The following is a 26,176-nucleotide window of genomic DNA, read 5'->3' on the forward strand; positions in this document are numbered from 1 at the left end:
AGAAGTAGAATGCAAAACCACGCATCAGAAATATGCCCACCAACCAGGTCAAGAGAGACTGTGATGTCTGGCGAGATGGGTGGGGATGGAGAGGTCACTAAATCACAACCAAAACAACAAACTGGCCAGGAGCAGTGGCTCACACCTGTAATCCCAGCACTTTGGAAGGACGAGGTGGGTGGATCACTTGAGGTCAGGAGTTCAGGACCACCCTGGCCAACATGGTGAAACCCCGTTTCTACTGAAAATGCAAAAATTAGCTGGGCGTGATGGCACGTGCCTGTAGTCCCAACTACTTGGGAGGCTGAGGCAGCAGAATTGCGTGAATCCATGTGGTGGAGGTTGTGGTGAGCTGAGATCATGTCACTGCATTCCAGCCTGGACAACAGAGCAAGACTCTGTCTCAAAACAACAGCAACAACAAACCATATGAGAAAATGTCCCATTTTAAGGAAGACAACTGAACATAATAAAACAGAAAGTTCTTATTAAAAAACCCCACCATGTTTGAGATGACTTTGTAACAAAAGAATAAATCCAATAACAAAAGATCAAAATGGTATGCACAAAGAACAGGAGGATGTGAACCGAAATATGGAATGTCTATAGAAGAAAAACAGCAATGAAGTTAAAAATTCAATGGTCAGATTAAATATAGTAATCAGGGTTTCATAGGAAATTAGTAAATTGTATGAAAAGATAAAAACATAGCAAGATAGAAAAGATAGCATAGGAAGAGACAGAGATATAAAAAGAGGTTAAAAAAAATGTTGATAGAAAGCATAGACAATAGGATGAGAATGTTGAACAACCACCTATGACAAGTTTCAGAAGCAGTGAATAAAACTAATGACGGGTCACTTTCAAGAACTGAAAGATGGCAGTGAAACCTCAAAGAATCACGCTGGGCCTGGCACAATGGCTCACACCTGTAATCCCAGCACTTTGGGAGGCCAAGGCGGACAGATCATGAAGTCAGGAGTTCAAGACCAGCCTGGCCAATATGGTGAAACCCCATCTCTACCAAAAATACAAAAATTAGCTGGGCATGATGGCACATGCTGATAGTCCCACCTACTCAGGAGGCTAAAGTGGAAGAATTGCTTGAACCTGGGAGGCGGAGGTTGCAGTGAGCCGAGATCGCGCCACTGCACTCCACCCTGGGCGACAGAGTGAGACTCCATTTCAAAAAGAAAGAATCACACTGAGTAGCAAAGGCAACAAACAAAATAATTCCAAATCTAGGCACATGTAGTAGAATGCTACACTGCAGCATTCCACTAGGTACTTGGCATTCACCCAGGCACTGCAGAACACCAAAGACAAGGAGAAGATTTTAAAACCAATCAGAGAGAACCACTAGCATATCCACTTCAAAACAGAAGAAGAATTAGTGTGACAGCAGGAATTCCAGTAGCAAAAATAAGGCCAGGAGAAAGGATAATAAAATAATATGTAAATTGCTGTTGGAAAACAACCATTAATCTAGAATTCTAAACTGACCTAGCTAAACTATTATTCAGGGTGAGGATGAATTTAAGACATTCTCAGACAATTTGGTGGCTGAACAATGGTTTCATTTCTGTCTTTTTCTGTAAACATTTTAAAACACATTTCAATGTCATATCTGTAAATTTTCCCCATATGAAGATCCTGGTGGTATACCTTATAATTTGGGGTTTCAGTCTCACCTGTGGGGTTCCCACAGCTTGAATAATGAGACTTCTTTATAATGAGGATTTACATTTCTACATGTCAGGCATCCTGGAACATTAGAAACTCATGGCCACTTTAGGTTGATTTCTTGGTTTAGGATTTCCCACACTAATAGCATTGAATTGAAAATTAAATCCCAGGTCTGTGCGACAACAAGAAGACTGTGATTTTGAATTCTTAGAAAGACCCCTTGACACCACTGCATGCCCAGGCCCAGAGAAAAAAAACATCTCATTATCTTCCTTTGTTGATGAGTAGATTTTTTTCTTCCCTAGTCCTCCCAGCCCAGTAAGGAAGACACTGCCTCAAACAGGTGTTTTTAAAGCGTAAAGTTGTTTAAACTCTTTGTGCTTCAGTTTCCTCTACTTTTTAATCAGGACTATAATATTCATCCTGTAAATCTATTAGAATGCAATAATTGTACTTGATAAAGGACTGTTATTATTTTATTGTTATTATCATCCTAATGATTAAACAGGATTATTATCAAGATTTTAGATGTGTAGGAAAATAGAAAAAATAAAACTTAGATTGATTAAAAGTAATAAAAATGTAAGGTTTGTTATTTTAGAAAATGACAGTAATATACAAACTATTGTGTAAGCATATGATCAGGCAAAGAATATGAACATATGCTGGAACCGAAACAAAAGATCATGGTCTAGGGACAGGAGACCTGGGTTCTAGCCTTGCCTCTGTTTCTATCCGAAAGCTACATTGCTTCTCTGAGCTGAAGTTTCCAGAATTCAAAACTTAGAAGAGGAACTTTGAAATCACCCAGGTCCTTTGTGCCTCTTCCATGCTATCATTTTCCATTATCTGCTCTATTTCTTTGTGGCTTATTTTTATAGTACCAAATTATCCGCTTTCTGGTACGTATTATAAGATTATGTGACCACAACATAATACTCTCGGGAAAAAAAAAACAGCTTCTACTTCGTTTTTATTCAAAGAAAATGAGAAAGGAGAAAAGAGGAAGTAGTAATCAAACAGAAAAATGATAACCATAAACCCTGTGTTTTCGTAGCTTCTGTGTGCTTTAAAAAACTATTTCACAGGGACCACTGAGTTACTGCGGGTACCAGTTGGAGGTTGGATTTCCTACCTCCCCACTGCAGTGACCTACTGAGAAGAATCCTCTCCAGGAGATGCCTCATCAAAAATGTTATAAATGGGAAAAAATGACTAAGGATCGTTTGCTATCAGCAACTTGGGGGTATCTACCGGAAATGTTCTTAACAACCCATAGGATGACAGACTGTAGTAGACTATGGATGACACCTTCTCCCATGGCCTGTCCTCAACTTAGCCAGACTCCCTCTGATGTGCCATTTTTAGTTCCTGTTCTCCCTCTTCCAATTCCCGAGACATCCTGAAAGGACCTACTGGCCTTGTGCACCTCCATATCAACTCTAGAGAATTTCCAAAGAAAACTTTAAGGAGGACAGTGAGATCAAACACTAACAATAAGCCACTGAAGATTGAGACGGCGGAAATCCTTGGCTACTGCAATAACAAGGCACTTTCACACATAAAAATAAAGCCAACTGTATCAATTCATATGTGCTCAGCTTAAGTCACTGTGGGCATGGCGCACTCACTTTCTTGCAGCCTTCTTCGACTTCCACTATTTCTGGACCTTGGCTTCGTGATTTCATCTTGCAGATATAGCCAAGAGGCCACTCACAGCCCCGATCTGCCCAGTACCCATCCTGCAGGGAGCAGAGAGAAAGAAAAAAAAGGATTATCAGTTTTGTTTTTTTTTTCTTTTTGAGACAGAGTCTCACTCTGTCCCCCAGGCTGGAGTGCAGTGGCACGATCTTGGCTCACGGCAACCTCCGCCCCCCAGGTTCAAGTGATTCTCCTGCCTCAGCCCCCCAAGTAGGTAGGATTACAGGCACCCACCACGACGCCCTGCTAATTTTTTGTATTTTTAGTAGAGACAGGGTTTCACCATGTTGGACAGGCTGGTCTCAAACTCCTGACCTCAGGCAATCCGCCCACCTTGGCCTCCCAAAGTGCTGGGATTACAGGCGTGAGCCACTGCGCCTGGCCAGTTTTGGACTTTGATGTCATTTTCTTGTAACTGTGCCTCAGAGGAGGAAAATTAAGATCCAAGGTTATTGAGAGAAAACGGCACCTACCAAAAGGAAAGGTAATTGACATGTTCACATGTAAACAGTAATTTTGACTCTGGCTACAAACATGTAAAAAGAGATTGGAATCCCAGTATGATTTTATATCTGAGATGTCCAAGCCACTGTTTAGAGGAATCCAGGGAGAAATTAAAAATGTCTGTAAGTCCTTAGATGTTGGTGCTCACAAAAGGTTTGCATGCAGCCTCTTCATCAATCTCTGCAGTCAGCTCTGTCTTCAAATTAATCAAGTTCATATAAGCCATCCAGAAAAATCTCCCACACCCAACACACCAAACTTGAAAACATCATGAAACCGCACTCATCTTTCCTACCTTCTTCTTATTTCTACTGATGAGTTTTCTCCTGGATCTGAGGCTCAATCTTCCATTTTATTTCAGATTCTATCCCCTCCCTTTTCCTTTGAGATTTCATGTTAACAGGACCTCTCCTTTCCTTCCCTTTGCTGCTAAACATCTTGAAAAAAATGTTTTCTGGGCCAAGCACGGTGGCTCACGCCTATAATCCCAACACTTTGGGAGGCTGAGGCGGGTGGATCACCTGAGGTCAGGAGTTCAAGACTAGCCTGGCCAATATGGTGAAACCCTGTCTCTACTAATAATACAAAAAAATTAGCTGGGTGTGGTGGCGCACGCCTGTAATCTCAGCTACTCGAAGGCTGAGGCAGGAGAATCACTTGAACTCTCGAGGCAGAGGTTGCATTGAGCCAAGATTGTGCCATTGCACTCCAGCCTGGGCAGCAAGAGCGAAACTCCATCTCAAAAAATAAACAAATAAATAAATACATAAATACATAAATAAAAATGTTTTCTGTATTGTCTGTCTTTAATGCCCCATCTCTTAGTTGGTCTCAGCCCAATGCAATCTAATACGGAAGCCTTTAGCCAGAGTAATATTTATAAATTGCCACTTTGGTCTTACCCCTCTGAGACAATTCATATTTCTTGAACCTCAGTTCCTACCCACCCTTCCGGCTCTAACTTCACGATTTCAACCACACTGACCTTTCACCTCCTCCAAGCATGCTGCTTTCTGGTTTCTTCTGTCTACTCTTTGGATAGTTAACACCTAATATGTTCTTAAACTTTCAATCCATCACGATAAAAACAACCACAATGACAAAAATAATAGCCACAGTGACAAAAATAAACAACCATAATGACAAAAATTACTGAACAATAAATATGGGCTGGGAACTGTGTACTATACATGCATTATTTAATACTCACATCCTGGGCCTGGCACAGTGGCTCATGCCTGAAATCTCAACACTTTGGGAAGCTGAGGTGGGCGGATTGCTTGAGCTTAGGAGTTCAAGACTAGCTTGGGCAACATGGCAAAATCCCATCTCTACCAAAAATACAAAAACTTAGCCAGGCGTGGTGGCATGCGCCTGTAGTCACAGCTATTTGGAAGGCCTGAACCCAGGAGGTCAAGACTGCAATGAGCTGAGATTGCACCACTCCACTGAAGCCTGGGTGACAGAGCAAGACTCTGTCTTAAAAAACAAACAAATTACAACAACAACAAAACACCTCGTATCCACAGGTGAACTGACTACAGCTCTTATTTCCACTTTGCAAATAAAGGAGTCAGTCATGCAGCAAAACCCAGCCTCTTAATCACTGTGTTTATTGTCTATTAATAAAAGATAAATTTGATGACATTTTTCAGTCACTAAGGTCATATTTTAACCATAGACACCATCATTTCATATGACATCTCCAAATAAACTGAAAAAAATGAACGTAGCTCCCCAAGTACAGGTTCCAGGCCTCAACTACCATAGTTCTAAGTAGGTCTGCATCTACTCAGTGTATATGTATCTCTTACATCTATACGGGGCTATGATCTCTTTTTACATATATATACACACACATACATATATATCTCTTTTTACGTCTCTTGTAATCATATATATGGCTTATAATCACTTTTTACGTGTACATACATAATCATATATATATGGCTTAATTGGTCAAATGAGAGCTTTGGTATATATATACGCCATTATAATATGGCACTATATATGTGGCCATATATATATATATATAGTGCCATAGGAACAATATGAGTATTTGTTATAGGCCAATTTCATCCTTGAACCAAAAGTTTCTGTCTGTTGCTTCAGTGATCCTCTTGAAAATTTAACTTTGGGCCGGGCGTGGTGGCTCACGCCTGTAATTCCAGCACTTTGGGAGGCTGAGGTGGGCAGATCATGAGGTCAGGAGTTTGAGACCAGCCTAGCTGATATGGTGAAACCCCGTCTCTACTAAAAATACAAAAATTAGCCGGGTGTGGTGGCACGTGCCTGTAGTCCCAGCTACTCGGGAGGCTGAGACAGAAGAATCACTTGAACGAGGGAGGTGGAGGTCACAGTGAGCTGAGATCATGCCACTGCACTCCAGCCTGGGTGACAGAGCGAGACTCCGTCTCAAAAAAGAAAAGAAAATTTGACTTTGCTAGACAATTGAGAGGGATTCAAGAAATCAAATCTGAATTTTGGTTCACCTTTGATCCATGCCAATTTACGTAGAATAAAAACAATCTAAACAAACATATGTAACTGAGTGGGACAGAAGGAAAACTCCCCTGTGACTTTCATTATAAATATCAGTAATTCAAGCGGCCTTACCTTGCCTTTCATCACCACACAATCTTCCTGTCTGTTGTTTTCATGGCTTGGTTCTCCACGAAGCCATTTGGTAAATGTTACAGGGGTCCCATCACTCCACTCAAAGTACATTTGAATCTTAATGTCATTTAAGCCAATCCACAATTCATCATTTGGCTCTAAACAGGAAGAAACACACAGTAGTATATATAAGGGCTGCTTTCCAAAGGTCGGCAGGGTAAAAGGAACGGAAGGCACTGTGCTTCATCAACAGGGCTCTACTTCCCTTGATATGATCACCATCATGAAAATAGTCCTCATGTGTATTCATCTGAGCTACATGCTGTCAACTTAGATGCCAATTACATTTTACCTTATTAGCTTGAGGTTGTGTAGTGTACCCTTTACATTGTGAATATGACTGTATTCTTTAGCGGAAATATAGATTATATCTCCTGGCAGTTACAAAAACAAAATTGAAGTAGGTCTATTACTATGCTCTATCTTATGAAGCTGCTTTTATTGTTACAAATAATTTACCATGTCAACTGCACTCATATTATTGGAAATACAGTGGCCTATTTATATACATCTATTTGACTATGATTAAATTGATGAATGTTTTAAAATAACAAAAATTTTAAACTGCTTCTATTTTACTGACTGTTGTTATCAAGAACATTCTAGGTGCTTCCGTTAAAGATCAGTCAGTGTACTGGGAGTGTAAAGTATCTATATAGTGAAAGAATTATAAACCAAGAGGTGAGACTTGCGCCTGACATTTGGTAGCTACTTCTTAGGCTGTACACACAAATGAATCTGTAATCATTTTCACCATGAAATGCCATGAAATTCCAGCAAAACTTCAATAACAAATGAGGTTAAAACCAAAACAACCAATATAGATTTAAAATGTGACCATTTTGTTTTGAAATTCCATGGACAGCATTATTGATTTTATAAGTAGGTGCCATGCTAAAAATTCCTAAATATCACAACAAAAATGGGACAACGTTAAAGTCAATGAAGGTTAAAGATGTCATGGCTAAAAAATAAACTTGTCTAAATAAAAAAAAAAAGTTAAAGTGAACACAAATCAGTATCTATCTAATTCACACAACTGGGAGTCCCATCGTGAATGCTTCATGTATGATCATTTAGTGGTATAATAAAATTAGTTGCCAAAGTATTGTAAAGATGATGTTGTGGTAGAAAATGAGGAAAATATCACACTATATAAGAATCTCCCTAAGCGGTTTAGTCTCTTCCTCCTGAAAGTTGACATTCAACTTTGCTTTTGGAGAAGTCTCTGGCTGGCCTGGCGCCAGCCCTGGCAGATGTTTCCAGTGCCGTGGAGAATGAATGACATTGCCAAGATGATCCTCTTCTCCTTTCACTTGATTTGCAGATCGTGATCTCTTCAGCAACAAATACAGGCTTCCAAGTGACCTCATGTACCCCTCAAAGATTTCAATTGAAGATCAAAGAAAAACTAACCTCCTAAGTCCCATAATTAGAGTATAGTATTAAGAGTTTTTTATATACATATTTCTCACTAAATTGTTCTTCCCCTATAACTCCTTCAATTTCTAAGCACAATCTTGATCCTAGAAAAATATATAAGATGTGAGTATAAAGTTGTTATGCTGATTTTCATCAATCAGTTGGGGAAGTTGTATTCATTGGTATAATCACAACTTACTTGTACAAGTCTCAAAGTATTCACTTGAAATATACTTCCATGATTAATACAAAAGGTATCATCTCAACTATCTAAAAAAAATTTCTAGGCTTTTTTTTAGAGACAATAATTTTAACTTTACAACTTTACTTGTATTAATATTATTTTATTGTTTAAAATAAAACCTTATCAATAATTTTAATGAAAGGTTTTCTAATTTATTAATTCACAAGCTGAATTTCAAAGCAACTTTGGCCATCCAATTTCCTGAAATAATTATAGCAATAAAAACATCAGGTTTCTTTCTTTTACTATAGTATGTTATAGAAAGTAGAGTTAAATGTGCACTCTAGTTCTATAGCATCCTAACTAACCTGTTTTCTGCTAAATCATTTGCAAACTTTACTGGCTATGATAAGTGCCACACTAAATTTAAGTAACTGTTATTCAGACGTATCAGTTCTGATTCCATTATTATCTTCTAGTGTGAATTTTTCAGGATAGGTAGACACAGAATACCCAAGAAATTGTTCATAGGCTGCAGCTGGGCTATTCTCATGGCCTAAGACACTCAATGGGGTCAACACAGGAGGATGGATACCATTTGACAGGTGCTAGGGGCAGGAGTGTTTCGGGGTCTTTTAAGTCTTTCTCTGGTACTACTCTGTTGTTTTCTCATCTATTTGTTAATCGCTTTTTCCTCCCCTCCCCCAGCCCCCATCAGTTTCCAAGCACTATGTGTCAGGAAGCTGTCTCCACCATCTCCACCATCCATTTCCTCTTGTTTTGCTGGGGGGAAATGAAGAGCAGCTGCAGCTATTCAGCAGCCTCATCAGTGGAAGATGAAAATGATCATCATTTAATCAACAAGCACTGCTGAGTGCCCATTATCATTATGCTGTTTCTCAAGTCGCTCGTCTTCGGGACAAGCATTCGCAACTCATTTTATTCATCTATTTTTTTTTTCTGGTTAGTACATTTTCTATGTATTTTTAATTATGCACCTAAAATTGAGACATACATTTCTTTAGAAAAAATTTTTTTAGTAGAGACAAGGTCTTACTATGTTCCCTGGGCTGGCCTCAAACTCTTGGGCTTAAGCTATCCTCCCACCTTGGCCTCCCAAAGTGGTGGGATTATAGGCGTGAGCCACCGTACCTTGGCCAAGAAATTTATTTCTTTAAAAGGTTTAGGTTGACATCTAACCATTTCAAAACAAAAATCCTGTATTTTTCACTGTTCAACACCCTCCCAGCATCAGCTAAATTCACAAAGAAGAAAGAAATCCAAAGTCTGAAATAGTCCATTTAGAGATCTTTTTTAGGAGATAAAATATGGACCTAAAAAAAGAAGATACATACATACACACACATAGATAATTCCAAGGAATTAATCATTGTTGACAAGCCTAAGGTAGACTGCTCTGAATCCAGATAATACATTAAAAAATGATGTTTTAAAACTATCCATAAATGGATTACACATTAAAAGAAAAAAATTGAATCATCTTTCAGCGATCAGAATTCTTTCAATTATTATACAATTTTCACATTGTGGCATTTTTAGCATTTGTGATTAAATTCATATGTTGTTCATTGAATTATTAATTTACATTGATTAAATTTGATGTTTCCAATAAAATTTTCCAGAAGTGGGTAGAGAGGGGTGCTCCCAGGATTAAAGCCAAGTATATTATCACTGTCAGGCTTCTCACCATAGCCTAGCTGGGAGATAATAAAGTCAAATTCCTCAATGGTGTGGATACTTGCTAGGTCACCGCCTTCCTTCCTGCATGCGGTCAGAGCATCTCTCTGGATTTTCTTCTCATCTTTGTGAATCTTGTAACAGTGGCCGGCATATGGCCACCACTGACTAGGACAGTGAGTAGGCACATCACTTTCTGGAAACAAAAAGGAGGGGTGGAAAAAAAATTGTAAATATTTGATTAAAACTACAACAATATTTTAATCATTTTATATAATACATGAAACAGCTTATAGTCATTAGGCAAATAAAGGTAATATTTAGTTTTTATTTTTGCAGCATACATATTCACAAAAGATAGACAAGCCATATACTATTTTGTTGGTTTTTAGACAAAACAAAAGAACCTACTTTTTAGTCAAATGGGATATCACCTTATCAATTTTCTTTTTTTTTCTTTTTTTTTTTTTTTTAAGAGACGAGGTCTCACTCTATACCCCAGGCTGGAGTGTGGTGGTGTGATCACGTCTCATTGCAGCCTCAACCTCCTGGGCTCAAGCAATCCTCCTGCTTCAGCCTCCTGAGTAGCTGCAACTACAGGGCATAAGCTATGGGAAATTTCTTTTTAAAAAGTTGTACCTATAACAAAACTATACTAATATATATTAGATTATCTAAATCTTGTCAGCAAACCTGAACTAAGCATCTGTTATGCACTGTTTAAATGCTGGAGGCCTGACAGCTTTGGGGGACTAAACACATCCCCTAAAAGATTTGAATTTACTTTATTCTATGGACATTAGGGAGCCAGTCACTCTTGAGAGGCAGATTAGTGTTGAAGTAGGCAGCTGGAATGGTTGGGGGACAAACGGTCCCCAAGGAGCCTCCACCACCATAGCCACACGAGTCAGCCACCTATTGCCTCAGAACAGACCCACTACCATTTACTTGCTCCCCGAAACTGATACGTGCTCTTGTAACTAGGAGAGGGATTTGGAGTCAGAACTCGTAAAATCTGAATGTGCAGTAAGTTGTGTGATCTTAGGCAAGTCACATCACGTGAACAGAAGTATCCATACAGGTGAAAATTTTTAAATGAGATTAATACTAACGCTAATATCAAACCACCCACCCTGTGTTCTTCTGAACCAGAAAAGAATAGAGACAGTGTGCTTGTAAACCACAAACACCACGCAATCATTATTTAATTAAACCAGTTGTCAACATCCTCAGGATCACTACTAATAGCATCAAATTGTATAATCTTGATTATACACTGCAAAAATTTACTTTAATAGTAATGAGCTAGGGGAAAGTGACAATAAAGACATTTGACGGCAGAAACTCACTTTATTCATCCCTATTGCCTTGAGCCTGGCACAGGGCCTGATACATATAGGTGTATTGAGTATTGGAAGAGAAAAAGAATTGAAGTTATAGCTGATATATGGCTGCTTGTTATTACTATTCTAGAGATACTATTTCAAACAATAATTTGGCAACATGTTTTGCTTAGGGGGGACTATATTACCAAATGAAAGTGAACTTATATATTATTTAAGCTCATATTAAATGTTTTCAAATGGCTGCCTTAGTATATGTTCATTATAGGGTAACTTTCTTCACTATTCCTTTAATTCCTGAATTGGTCCTATCTTCCCTTAAAGGTGGAGAGTATCTGAAATATCATTGTTCAAACCCAGGATTCTGTGCCCCGTAGTCATACAAGGAACTAATCAGTCATGAGGCTCAAATGGTGTACAATTGTAATAAAAATGCATATTTTAAAAAAATTATATTCCCTCAATACAATTTAGATTCTTTGCACTTCCAGTGGTTTAAAAAAAAAAAGAAGAAGAAGAAGAAAAAGAAAAAGAAAGAAAAGTTAGCACAGCTTTGGAGCCCTCTGGTGGTTTATTTTAATTTTGCTACCCAGGAAATTGACAGTAGGATCAGCCAATGCTGAGTCCTTCAAAAACTGAACCAATGAACTTTAAAAATATTTGAAAGCATGAAAACAACCGACTTGACTGACATGAAGGGGAGTTCCCTGGGGCAGCCACAGAAGATGGTTTGTTCCTCTAGCCACAGCTCATGTGCTCAGTGCCTACATGTGGTTAGTGCCTGTTAAGCCAGACCGTACAGCCCTAGAGACCTGAGGATTATGGATGAACGGGTTAGTGTTACAAGAATTCACAGGGTTTGAGGTTGAATTCTTGCCTAAGGATGTTGCCAATCCTGTATATTGCATAATTTGAACTCTGATACGCTTTTCCAGGTTCTGGTTTATCTGAGTTTATAGATAAAACAGAATCCTTAATCCAGGGAGTATAGAGACGTTCAGAAACTCACGTCAAGCGGTTAGCAAGTGAAGGAGGCATCACAGAGAAATAAGAATGTACTGAGTGTTTGATGAAATGAACAAAATTTTATCTCAGGAAGAAGAGTCATGAATATTTCCATTTTACAGATGAGGATCCCAACACCGGCAGGTTAAGCAGTAAGGCCAAGTTACAGAATTCTGAGTGCTGTACCAGATAAACTATAAAATAACTATTCTCCTCTTTGGCAACATGGAAATTCCAAGTCTTCGAAAGAGAATTGTATGAAGTCTTCCAAAAAGGAAAAAATACACTATTTCTCCTAGAGGAGGAATAGTGGAGGTAAAATGCAAAAATGATGGGCTTTCCCTGAAGATACCCACTGTCATTATGGAGAGCCTGTAAAGCATAATCAAACCCAACATCCATGACCCTCATCTATATCTATTTAAGATCTTGGCCAAATCTATATCAATTAAAATCGCAAACACATCTCCTCCCTAATCCAATAAGTCCACTTCCAGGCATTACCACGTGCATGAAATGATGTGCATACAATGTATACAGTTATTCACTTCAGGACTGTTTGTATTAACAAAAGATTGGAAGTAAATTAAATTAAAAATCCATTAATAGGAGACTGGTCAAAAAAAAATATGTGCTGTCTCTGCAATAGCTTTTGGACAGCCATGAAAATACACATAGAAGCTATTTATATTCTATATGGAATGATGTCCAAAATTGTTATTAAGTGGAAAACTTAGGGTAAAAACTAATACAGTATGTTGTCATTTGTATGAAACAAAAATAATTATAAATGTATATGTTTATATAGTCACAGAATAACTAAGGATACACACCCAGAAACAATCATTCTCCAGGAAGGTAAACCCGGTGTTACAGGTAAGAGGTAGGGAAAACCTTATTATTTATCATGTTGTACCTTTTGAATCTCTAGCCATGTCAAGCATATTTTAAAATACATGAAATTGTTTTCAAAGCCAATGAGAAAAAAAAATCAAGAATGTCACATTGTCAGGTTCCTCCAGCAGAAAAACAGAAATAAATTAAACCACTTAAAGCATTAGTTATCCCTCCAAAAACAGGTAATAATAAAAATATGTAGTTTGTCTTTCATCAATTTGAAGAAATAATTCTTGCCTTAGTAGTTTATTCTCCTATAAAATTGTAAGGACAGCACAACTGATTTTTTTTTTCTTGAAGTCTAGCCGACATTTAAAATCCAGTTACAGGCCAGACACGATGGCTCATGCCTGTAATCCCAGCACTTTGGGAGGCTGAGGCAGGTAGATCACCCGAGGTCAGGAGTTCGAGACCAGCCTGGCCAACACAGTGAAACACCGTCTCTGCCAAAAATACAAAAATTAGCTGGGCATGATGGCACACATCTATAATCCCAACTACTTGGCAGGCTGAGGCAGGAGAATCACTTGAACCCAGGAGGTGAAGGTTGCAGTGAGCTGAGATCACGCCATTGTACTCCAGCCTAGGTGACAGAATGAGACTCTGTCTCAATAAATAAATAAAATTCAGTTACAACTTTTTAGATATTTTATTCTAGTCTATGAAAACTTCCGTATAAGATGCTACACTGCATAGCATGGAAGCCCAAAGAGAGCCGTAAGGACCTAATATAAATATCCCACCCAAATATTGACTTTCTTGCTTGGATTCTGGTTTTGCCAGGTGTGCAAGGGTTCTGTATCCTCTGAATATCTTTTTCCTCAACGATAGCATGTGAATAATGACACCTACCTCAGAGGACTGCTTGTGAAGATAACATTTTTATTTAGGTCAGAAGGTCTCCACAATGCCCAGACACCGCTGCACACTCAGGAAATGTTAGCAACCAGCACACAGAAATATTGCAGTAATATCATTCAGTTTACCCCGTCGACTATCCATAAAACCTCTGGAGGCATTCCAACAGTTACACCTAAGCTGTAATGGTACTTATCTTTCAATTCTAATAGTTTAGGCACTTCAGACCCCATAGACCACTTACCTGAGGGAATAACAAAAGAATTCAAAGTAGTGTTGCCCTTTTTGCAAATATAGCCTAGTTTCTGAACACATTCCAGATTTTCCCATTTAGCATTTTTTCCAGGATTTAGTGACACACAGCTTTTTCCAGGTTCAGCTGATGGACTTCCTTTGAGGAAAAGGAAAAGTTAAAGTGAACTATTATAGCTATTCCCAGCAGAGAGCATCCCTCCCACGTGTCCTCATGTCTTCATCCTGGAGATTCAATGGACCCCCATTCTGTCTTTTGCTACACATTCACAAAAAACTATTTACTGACTGCAGAGCAAAAGACAAGGTGGGTGTCTATTGTTTTCTTATTGTTGGATCACTCCAATACTTAGAAGGTTGATAAAGCAAATATACTTCTTTGAAACAACCTTTTTCCCCATTATCAACTAATAAAGTTACACCTTAAAACTTGAACAGTTGTCACAATGGATTACATTATCAAAGAGAGGTACCTAATGAAAAGAATGCATGATTATGCAGCCATTAAAAAAAACTGAAATCATCATGTCCTTTGCAGCAACATGGATGCAATTAGAGGCCATTATCCTAAGTGAATTTACACAGAACAGAAAGTCAAATAGCCATGTTCTCACTTCTAACTAGGAGCTAAATATTGAGTTCTCATGGACACAAAGATGGCAACAACAGAAACTGGGGACTATGAGATGGGGGAGGAATGGAGGGTAACAAAGTTTGGAAAAGGAACTACTGGGTACTATGTTCTCTACCTGGGTGATGGGATGGATCATTTATATCCCAAACCTCAGCAACATGCAATTTACCTAGGTATGTAACAACCGTGTACATGTATCCCTGAATCTGAAAGTAGAAATTATTAAAAAGAAAGAATACATGATGTTCCAAACCAACCATGTTAAACATTATTAGGGCCGGGCACGGTGGCTCACGCCTGTAATCCCAGCACTTTGGGAGGCCAAGGCAGGTGGATCAACTGAGGTCAGGAATTTGAGATCAGCCTGGCCAACATTGTGAAACCCCATCTCTACTAAAAATACAAAAAAATCAACCAGGGAGGTGGCAGGTACCTGTAATCCCAGCTACTTGGGAGGCTGAGGCAGGAGAGTTGCTTGAACCTGGGAGGCAGAGGTTGCAGTGAGTGGAGATCACACTACTGCACTCCAGCCTGGGTGACAGAGTGAGACTCTGTCTCAAAAATAAAAATATAAAATAAATGGTGGAGAAAAAGCTAATGAGAGAGCTAGAAGGGCAACATGCTGTGCTCCCAGAACTAAAACTCTCTCACTATCTTCAACTCAGCCTATTGAAGAATACTTTCAGCAGCTATGCCTTATCCATTTCTTAGTGGAAACTGACTAAAGAACCTGATAAAGTCAGTGTTGCTAGTGGTATGAATACAGGCATTGATATATTTCACATGTGTTTTGCTATTCTAATATATGATTTAAAAACCAGTATTCCCCAAACTAGCTTCACCGTCCACCTGAAGACAGTGTGAATGAGCCACATTCTGCTCCACAAAGTCTGGAGCAGGTAATAATCTAAATAAAGGGTTTTTTTTAAAAAAGGTTTGGTGGTAATGGTTAGTAATAAGCATAAAGTAACCATAAATAATGGTTGGTAATAAGCATAAAGTTATCTTTTTTTTTTTTTTTTTTTTTTTGAGACGGAGTCTCGCTCTGTCATTCAGGCTGGAGTGCAGTGGCACGATCTCGGCTCACTGCAACCTCCTCCTCCCACGTTCAAGCAGTTCTCTGCCTCAGCCTCCCGAGTAGCTGGGATTACAGTCACCTGCCACCACACCTGGCTAATTTTTGTATTTTTAGTAGAGATGGGGTTTCACCATCTTGACCAGGCTGGTCTTGAATTCCTGACCTCATGATCCACCTGCCTTGGCCTCCCGAAGTGCTGGGATTACAGGTGTAAGCCACCACGCCCAGCCAAAGTTATTTTAAAGTTAGTAATAAGCATGAAGTTATCATAAAGTTAGTAATAAGCATAAAGATATCTTAAATATTTGTTGATACAGTAACTAAAATAACAGGATAACTGAACTAACAGATAAGGTATCAGCACTAAAAGGAAACTTTCAAGAAAAAAATACATTTTCTAGCTATTAGTTATTAATGTGTTAATTAGAAAATCATGTTATACATTTATTAATACCTCTCTCAACTTTGAGACATTAATTAGTGGTTTTAATGTTTACCATAGTTATTATATATTTGAATTCATGCTTACACATCATTTATGCAAAATATTCTCACTTCAAAAGGGAATATATTTTAATCGATTCATTACTTGGTAATTATTCAATTGAATGCTTGACTGAACAATTTATATGAAACCGATTTTTAATTTCCACAAGATCTCTAATTTTCATTGGAAGAAACTCTCATACCATTTCGCAAAGCAATTTAATCTTGCGCCTACTTCTTAGGAATTGAGGTTTAATTTTAAAAAGCATTTACTTCCCTTTCTTAATCATATTCCACTTTCATTCTTTACTTCACCCAAAGTTAACTCAGAAATGTTCTCCCTGAACTTGTAGGATCCAAGTGGTTAAATATCATAATCATCACCCCTGATTGAATAAATTAAATGACTGCCTACTGTGCATAAAAATTTAGCAACACAGAAAAGAATACATTCTAGTCCCCTAATAAATTTTATTGTCTAATAAATCAGATTGAGCGCAACCAGTACTCTCTAATTGCATCTGGCTGAATGGGTAGACAGACACCTAAAATCTTCACCCACAGAAAAATGATATTTTATATGTATTCTCTTGCCGTAAGTCTTCCCATATTCCAGAAATTTTGACTTCCCGCATTCCAGAAAAAATAGAACTGATTATTAGCTCAAGACTTGTGTGACAGCACTGTAACCATCGTTTGTTGAAGTAATGCTTTGAAACTGGAATTTCATAGTAAAATATAGTTTATTTAAACCAAAATATGTTCTCTAAAAATTTTCTCTCATGTTTTAGCATCTATTTGAAATGTTGTTTTATTGCAGTTTTTCTTCTTGTAATACAATAAACCAAATACAGAAAATGGAGAGTTTGGCCAGGTGCAGTGGCTCACGCCTGTAATCCCAGCACTCTGGGAGGCTGAGGCAGGCCACATCACCTGAGTTCAGAAGTTCCAGACTAGCCTGGCCAATGTGGGGAAATCCCATCTCTACAAAAAAATTAAAAAAAAAAATAGCCAGGCATGGTGGTGCATGCTTGTAATCCCAGCTACTTGGGAGGCTGAGGCACGAGAATCATTTGAGCCAGGAAGGCTGAGGTTGCAGTGAGCCGAGACTGCGCCACTGCACTCCAGCCTGGGCAACAGAGTGAGACCTTGTCTCAAAAAAAAAAAAAAAAAAAAGGAGAGTTTAATTTTCTAAGCCAAATACAAAAACCACTCAATGGCTTTAGAAAAGAAGTCTGACTGTCTGAAGAATGCCGTATTATAATAGTATGGCCCATAGGAGAATTGATAAGTAAAGATGTGACTAATATGATACTTCCGTCCTTTCCCACACCCATGGCAGACATCACTAATCATTAATTGCACTCTTTCCTAAAAAAAAAAAAAAAAAAAAAAAAAATGGCACTGGGGTGGGATTGAGGGGTGGGGATTGGATTCATACCCAATAGAAGGCCTCAAGTGGCTACTAACACTAGTTGGTACTGGTGAATGAGATAAAAACTTTATATCTTTTTTTTGTTTTCTCTAAACAGTTGCTCAATATGTAAACTTATTTTATATTCTGTTACTTTTATGTTATGACAATGTGGAAACAATTAGCTCACAGCATTTTCTATCCTCTAAACAATGAGAAAGTTGTTGTAGGTTTTATCATCCCCAACTGTTTTTCTATAAACTACAAACCGTCAAGAAACCGCTAATGAATTTTTATGCTAATATGGAATATCATAAGCTGTGACTGAGATACTATTTTAAATCCAGTGCTACTAAATCAAAAACAGGAAAGGGGGCTGTTAATGTAGATGTTAAAATCATTGTCACAAGGACAGCAAAATTGCAAATAGCTCATGACTCAAGGTACAGTCATAAAAAATTCTCCAACCCAAAATAATTTCAATCCACTTGTCCAACTTTACAAAGAGATATTGGCCAATCCTCTCAAGGATGGTGACAAAGTCGATGCAACAGCAAGTACATAGTAACAACGCAGCTAGCATATTTAGGAAGTCATGTTTAAGAGTAGCTACAACATCTGCTTTTGAATGTAATACCCAACAAATCAGGGATACACTGAGAATTGAAACTTTAAACAGAGACCTTTATTGATTTGTGTGAGAATCCTGGCAGACAAATCCCTATCCCAGGAAGCTGGTATATAACCTTAAGGTTTAGTATATGGAAATCTAGCTGGTAGATTTCAAAGCAAGGTGAAATGAACTGTATTTGATGAAGTCTAACAATTCTTCTCTTTGAGATCAATAGGTGAGATAATAAAGGTCTTCAAGGCATCTAGATGACTTAAATTTGGATTAATTCAGCACAGACAGGCTTAACCCTACCTGGTAACCAGTTCAAATATCGGAACGGACTGCGGTCACTCCACTGCCAACCGCTGTTGAAGCTCAGACCGTTAAGTCCAATCCAGAGTCCTGAGGTCAAGGAACTGGTTAATCCTATATTTTTAAAGAAAGCAAAACAAACAAATAAGAAACTGCCATTCAGAAAACAGTTGAAATTAAATTCAGAATTAAGTGTTTGACTCAAAATGTAATTGAGGGAAGTCACAATAATCATGCCTACCATGTCTCCTTCGATTCTCCTGACAATCTAAGGCAAGTAAAATTATTACCTTCATTGATAGGTGGGGAAACTGAGGCAGAGGGAGCATAGGTAACCTGGAAAGATTTTTAAGGTTCCAACCCAGATCCAATGAGGCTTCAAACCCTATCATCTTACCTATTATCTACTTTCTCAAGGATAGTGTCAAAGATAGTGTTGTGTGAATATGACTAAGTATTACCTCAACTGCGTATTTCAAAACTTATTTTAAGAATTTTATTTTATGATTTTTTAAAGTCAATTTCTCTTCTTCATTAAAATGATGATTAAATACTAATCACTAAGGGCTTATGCTAACACCAAGGATGCTTTGCTTAAGCAGTTAAGAAATCAAAATTACAATTACAATGTTTCAAATTCTGTACTAGGACTGATGTGGAAGTCATAAAACTACAAACAACAGGGACCTCATTTCTTCAACAGGAAACACTCTAACCTATTATTACCACTATAATTTTTTTTTCTTTTTTTTTTGAGACAGAGTCTCACACTGTCACCCAGGCTGGAGTTCAGTGGCACAATCTCCACTCACTGCAACCTCCGCCTCTCGGGTTCAAGTGATTCTCCTGCCTCAGCCTCCCTAGCAGCTGGGATTACAGGTGACGGCCACCATGCCTGGCTAATTTATTTTTGTATTTTTAGTAGAGATGGGATTTCACTATGTTGGTCAGGCTGGTCTCAAACTCCTGACCTCAGGTGATCCGCCCACCTCTGACTCCCAATGTGCTGGGATTAGAGGCGTGAGCCACCGTGCCCAGCCACTTCTATCTTTTTTAAACCATCAATGATAATTCTCTGTTCTGAGTTATTTTAATTGATTAAAAGCAATTAATTAAAACAATAACTATCCTTTGGCTTTTAAAAACATTTTTAAAATTTATTTTTATTTTTTAGAGATGGAGTCTCACTATGGTGCTCAGGTTGCTCTCAAACTCCTGGGTCCAAGCGATCCCCCTACCTCAGTCTCCTAAGTAGCTGAGACTACGGGTTGCACAACACTGTACTCAACAACCTTTAAAAGAAATTCTTTAAAATAATTTTCACAAATTATTTAAAGTTGTACTAACTTGAATAATAATTATCTCTCTACTTGCAGAGATGTATTCTACAGGACATGCTCCTAAAAGTAGCATTTTCATACTAGCTATTCCCAAAACCAATAACTCTGGGATTTTAAAAAAATTAGTTAAGAAAATAAGTGTATTTAAGTTTTAAAAATTGTAAATAATTTGCTGATTAAAGAATTGAAGTCAGTTTTGCCTGAGATTACGTAACTAAATTACTATGTTTGGCATAAGAAATGATAATAGCTCTTTAAGAGAAATATCTTTTGACATTTTTTACCAGCTCTAAGTACTTATAAACTTGTCTTGAAAAATTGAATTAGTTAATACTTTTTAAAACAAGGCCTGACATACGGTATGTGCCCAATAAATGTTAAGTTACTACTGTTATTATTACCATTATTATTATTATCAATAGCTTCATATTGAATTAAGGTTGGCAAAAGGTGTGACTTCGAAACAAAATTCAAACCTTGGATTAAAATATATCTCTTAAAGCAGATGAGTGTTGCCCACAAATAATTTTCTCTAATATGCTTTTGTAATTTTATAAAAGAACAGACCAAAATATTTTAGTATTGCCTCAAAAAGCTACAATTCCACGTGCTAAATTTTTGTTGTTTGTTTTGTTTTTTTTCCAGACACCAACTCAAACCAGAAATTTCTTTGTACAGTTAGGGTCTTGCTATAGTGCCCAGGCTGGTCTTGAACTCCTGAACTCAAACAATCCTCCCACCTCAGCCTCCCAAAGCACTGGGATTACAGGCCTAAGCCACCGCGTCCAGCCTCACATGCTCAAGGCGTAAGTTTTCTGCATACGTTGTCTGAACTTGCTAATTGTCTGAAATGGTTATATACCAACTTTGAACTTAGATGTGATAGAAGAGACACAAAAGTCCAATATTACACTGGTATTTTTATTTTCGTGTTGTTTTTTTTTTTTTCTTCTTATGTGAGGTCCAATGTGTTTTTCAGGCAGTACCAAAGGAAACTGGTAAAAACAATCGGGAAACAAGTCAAATTTCACTTCCTATATCTTATTTCAGTTCTGTAAATCCTCATCCTGCACATAAGGAGTCATAAATCTGATTCAGGACTCAGGGACTCCATAGAGTGTCCCAACATTTTTCAGGGTAGAAACAGAAGGAAAGACGATAAAACAGCTGTGGGTAGTGCACAAACGTGTTGCCAGGCAGAAACATTTCACCCGGCAGATAATATGAAATCAGATCACCACCAATCTGGAATACATTTACTGGAGCCAGGAAATGTTGACAAAATTAAGGGTTCTCATTAGTGCTTTGGGAACCAGCAGATCCCCAGGTGTTCTGTGCGTGAGACACAGGCAGAGTGAAATGAAAGACGGCTGAATTCCAGTTCAGCTATTTTCTAAACAGTAGGCATTAAGTAAGTTCCCTAACTTCTCCCTCCTAGTCTGTTATCTCATCTATACTGTGGGGCTAATAGTATTCATTCATGAAGTTGCTGTAGGCTTTAGAACTAAAGCCCAGAATCTACTACATGGTAGCTCTTCAGTAATGGTAGGCAATTTAATCATAGAGTCATCACACCAGGTTCTACATTTTTAAACAATGACCCTGACTCTGGCCGAGCGTGGTGGCTCACGCCCGTAATCCCAGCACTTTGGTAGGCGGAGGCTGGCGGATCAGCTGAGCTCGGGAGTTCAAAACCATCCTGGGCAACATGGTGAAACCCCGTCTTTACTAAAATACAAAACATTAGCTGGGTGTGGTGGCATGTGCCTGTAGCCCCAGCTACTCAGGAGGCTGAGGCACAAGAATTACTTAAGCCCCGGTGCCACTGCAGTCCAGCCTGGCGACAGAGTGAGACTCCGTCTCAAAAAAAAAAAAAAAAAAAAAAAATACTGACTTTTCAAAACCCTCATATAAAAGAAAACTTATTTAAAAGTGTAAATATTTTGTAGGTTGTTTTTTCATTTTAATGGCGTATTTTCCAAAAGAGAGTGGATCGCAATCACACACTCACACCACTATTTTCTATTCTTCCCCAATATATCTCAATCAATGCTGAGTGTCATCCCTTTCTTTCAAATAAACAGTGAGGAGAGAACATCTTTCCCCTATTTTTTAAATTCCCTGTCAGATTTTTTCTTGTTCTAATGCCTGATATTTTTTACTTAAAGAAAGGCAGGAAGTACTACAAATCTCATTAGAGATGCCATTCTTATCCAGATGCCAGTGAAAATTTGCTGACTGAAATTCCGGAGGCTTGGATAAGATTCACGTCAGTATCTGAGGTGAACCTAGCCTCTGAATCTCCTGGGGCTTGTTTGCTGTCCTGATGGACACAAGAATAGCCCTTGCTGATTAGGGAAGCATTTCCTGCAGCAGGAGTCTGATAGCAGAGTCCGGAGACCAGGAAATGTGTCTGTGCCTGGGCAAAGCCGCTGTCGGCTCAGATCCTTCGTTCCTTCTGTGTAGCTGGTGGAGAGAGCACAAAGTAACCTGTGCTCTGTCCCCGGGCTTCCAAGAGATAACACACCCCATAAACAAATTCAAACACAAAACCAGAAGCACACCAACTGAAACCATTTCACCTCTGCATTTCTGATACATATTTTTTCTTTTCTTTTTTTTCTTTTTTCTTTTTTTATTTTTATTTATTTATTTTTTTTGAGACAAGTTTCACTCTTGTTGCCCAGACTGGAGTGCAATGGTGCGATCTCGACTCACTGCAGCCTCCACCTCCCAGGTTCAAGCCATTCTCCTGCCTCAGCCTCCCAAGTAGCTGGGATTACAGGAGCCTGACACCACGCCTGGCTAATTTTTTGTATTTTCAGTAGAGACAACATATCACCATACTGGCCAGGCGGGTCTCAAACTCCTACCTCAGGTGATCTACCCACCTCGGCCTCCCAAAGTGCTGTGAATAGAAGCGTGAGCCACTGTGCCCAGACCACCTCTGATACATTTTCTCTCGTGCCTGCAGGTCTGCCCAAATAACCCCAGGACTGCCTCGAATCATCTTTTCTTTTCCTTCATCATCTACATAAATTTACTTTTGTCTCTTCTGTACTTTCTCCTCTTCCTCCTTATTTTTGTGCATGGTTGTAAACATGAATCACTCTGATCCTTTGTGTTCCACTATTAGAAGGGTCCTAAAGGTCAATGCAAAACAGGATAATTGAGTAGACAAAGGAAGAACCCTATCTCTAAGACTATGAATGCACAGTGACGTCATACTGCTTTCTATCCTCAGTCTCCTTAACAATAACTTATAGGAGAGAGGTGTTCTGGTTGGTGACGGGTGTCATCTGAAAATAGCTGGAAAAAGGTAGGTGCTAAGAAACGAGGCCAGGTAGGGAGTATGCTCTTGCCCTTACATGGGTTCACACACATTAGCTCCTTTAACAGACAAGGTCACCAAGGCACAGGTGCCTCAGGAAATCCCCACGAACTCCCCCAGTTTCACAGAGCTGGGACCTAGGCAGTCTGGCTCCAGAATCTTTGCTCTTAGCCCCTCTGCTCCGCTGCCTGGTGTTGGCACCTGGACGCAGCAGGAACCCACACAGTGTTTTACCAGATAATGGTCTTTCAACCAGCTGCCTCAGAATCACCTGGGAGTTTGATGAAAGGCAGATTCTTGTGCCCTGAGTCACACCTACTGATCTAGAATCTTCGGGGTCTTGGCCCAGGCATCATCACTTTAACAGAATTCCAAGGTGATGAATAAGCCACTTCCCACAGAAGAACCACTGCATTTACTGTCTTCTTGCCATGAACTGTCTAGTTTTCCAAACAGGAGATTGAATTTCTAAGTATTTTTATTTTGCTGCACGTGTCAGTCAGCAAACGTTCAGCAAGACTCTTCCTTGGAAGGCTCTGTGTGAATCTCCTTGTGGGGAGAGGGGACATAGATATTCACAAGACATTCCCTGTTTTCAGCTATTTCCCCCTCTGACACAATCTCCACATGGCCTTCAGTTTGCTTTCCATGCAGGACTTGTTGTAATTGGTACCTATTCATTTGTTTGTTTTCTTGTTTACATCTGTTTTTTCCCATTGGACTTGAAGCTGCATGTGGACAAGACAGGGTCAGCTTTGATGTCCCCAGGACCTAGCACAAAGCCTGGCACATGGGTACCAGGTATCTTGGGAATGAGTGAATGAATGAGTAAATAAATAATAACAAATTAATGTATTTATAGTGTTGTCGAGGAAGCAGGACATATGTGTGAGTAACTATTATATTAATAAAAGTGGTAATAAGCAAATAAGAGAAATGCAGATGGAAACAGAATTGCATTTCAACTGTATACAATTGTGAGAATTCCAGCCAAAAGAAACGATATGGGAAAAGATATGAGGGTGAGAATGGATGAGGAAAAACAAGGAACCCAAGACTTCTCTTTTGTCGGGACTGCAAAATGCAAGATGTTCGGGAGATGGCAATCTTGAATGTCAGGCAAAACGTATTTTGTTAATTATTTGATGGGAAATGAGAAACCACAGGGATTTTTTGAACACGGCAGTCATAGGAGCAGAGACAGGTTAATATTAATCTAGCCGTGTCCAGAGAAACCAAGGGAGGAGATTTTGGGGGCAAGAAATCAGGGATGCTTTTGCTCCCACACTAATTTCTGGTCCTAATCTCTCTGTTTCCCCAAGTGTATATTTTAGAACCTAAAACAGATACTCTCTTCTCAAGCAAACTTTAGCTCTTTTAGTCTTCACAATCTAATAAGAACAGATGTTTTAAAAACAAACACATTGGCCCGGTGCAGTGGCTCACGCCTGTAATCCCAGCACTTTGGTAGGCCGAAGCAAGTGGATCACCTGAGGCCAGGAGTTCACGAACAGCCGGGCCAACATGGAGAAACCTGGTCTCTACTAAAAATACAAAACTTAGCAGGGCGTGGTGGCAGGCGCCTGTAATCCCAGCTACTTGGGAGGCTGAGGCAGGAGAATCACCTGAACCCAGGTGGTGGAGGTTACAGTGAGCTGAGATCACGCCATTGCACTCCAGCCTGGGCTACAAGAGGGAAACTCCATCTCAAAACAAAACAAAACACAACACAACAACAACCAAACCAAACATACTGTGGAAAGAGTATCAATAAAAACTGAAAACTGGTAGAGCCTGGGGGTTCAAGGGACGGGAGGCAAAAAGAACTCAGGGTTTCAGGGTTTCAAAGCAGCCTTTGACTTGTCCCTGCCAGTGGTAGCGCTGTTTTAATTGATCATTTTGACCTCTATGAGGCTAATGAAAGACTTGTGGCTTCAGGTTAGACCTGGATGATGGATACTTGACCAAGAGGCTTCAGGTTAGACCTGGATGATGGATACTTGACCAAGATTGTTCCACTGCCTTGCGTCCAAGAACGACATCATTAATCGACTGTGGCATATTTTACTCTGATTCTAGATTAGCCCTCAGAATCCCTCTTAGCACTGGCTCTAGAGACTCTTACAACCAACAGTTGACTCAGGAGATGAGAGCTATTTGCCATTCCTAGTGTCCTTTTCAGAGTACAGATTTGCATAACATCTGCATAAACTGCTTAAGAACTGCTTCTGTCATATAACATCTATAAACACTTGTGCTGTTGACTTGTAAGTTAAATTATATAAAAATAAAGCACTCTTGATTTTACTTGTGACTTTTCTTTTCATGTCATTACCTGTCAGGTATGTTTGCTCATGTATCTCTGTGATGCTCAGGAGCTCAGCGTTTTGCTGTTGGCAGCTTTTCCTTGCCTGGTGCCACATTAAAGCGGATTTGGAATTTATCTGGTAGGAAATGCTGGTCAGCGGGTCTTTATTCCATAAGCTTTCACTGCCCTCAACTGTGAAAGAAATCAGATGGAATTTGATGCATTATGCATGGAAAACACTTTGAGTGAAGAGCATTATTTAAACCAGCCTAGGAGTATTTTTGCCTGAAGCACTTTCTTTCTTTCCTTTCTTTTTTTCCCTGCTTCTACTTCTTTTTCTTTTTCTATTTTTTGAGACAGAGTCTTGCTCTGTTATCCAGGCTGGAGGGCAGTGCTGTGATTTTGGCTCACTGTACCCTCCAACTCCTGGGGTT

General features: G+C 39.0%; 1 protein-coding gene across 1 annotated transcript in view; it reads right to left on the reverse strand.

Annotated features, from left to right (window-relative positions):
• MRC1 (mannose receptor C-type 1) overlaps window positions 1-26,176 on the reverse strand; it is a 97,028-nt gene that overhangs the window by 48,175 nt on the left and 22,677 nt on the right. The window contains exons 4-9 of the mRNA XM_025396531.1: window positions 25,770-25,934; window positions 18,764-18,877; window positions 14,219-14,365; window positions 9,882-10,067; window positions 6,508-6,665; window positions 3,318-3,428 (exon numbers count right to left, since the gene is read on the reverse strand). Of these exons, the coding sequence (XP_025252316.1) occupies window positions 3,318-3,428; window positions 6,508-6,665; window positions 9,882-10,067; window positions 14,219-14,365; window positions 18,764-18,877; window positions 25,770-25,934 (881 nt within the window). The remainder of the gene's footprint in view (window positions 1-3,317; window positions 3,429-6,507; window positions 6,666-9,881; window positions 10,068-14,218; window positions 14,366-18,763; window positions 18,878-25,769; window positions 25,935-26,176) is intronic.

The sequence above is a fragment of the Theropithecus gelada genome, chromosome 9 (genome assembly GCF_003255815.1).
Source record: "Theropithecus gelada isolate Dixy chromosome 9, Tgel_1.0, whole genome shotgun sequence".
Taxonomy (NCBI): domain Eukaryota; kingdom Metazoa; phylum Chordata; class Mammalia; order Primates; family Cercopithecidae; genus Theropithecus; species Theropithecus gelada.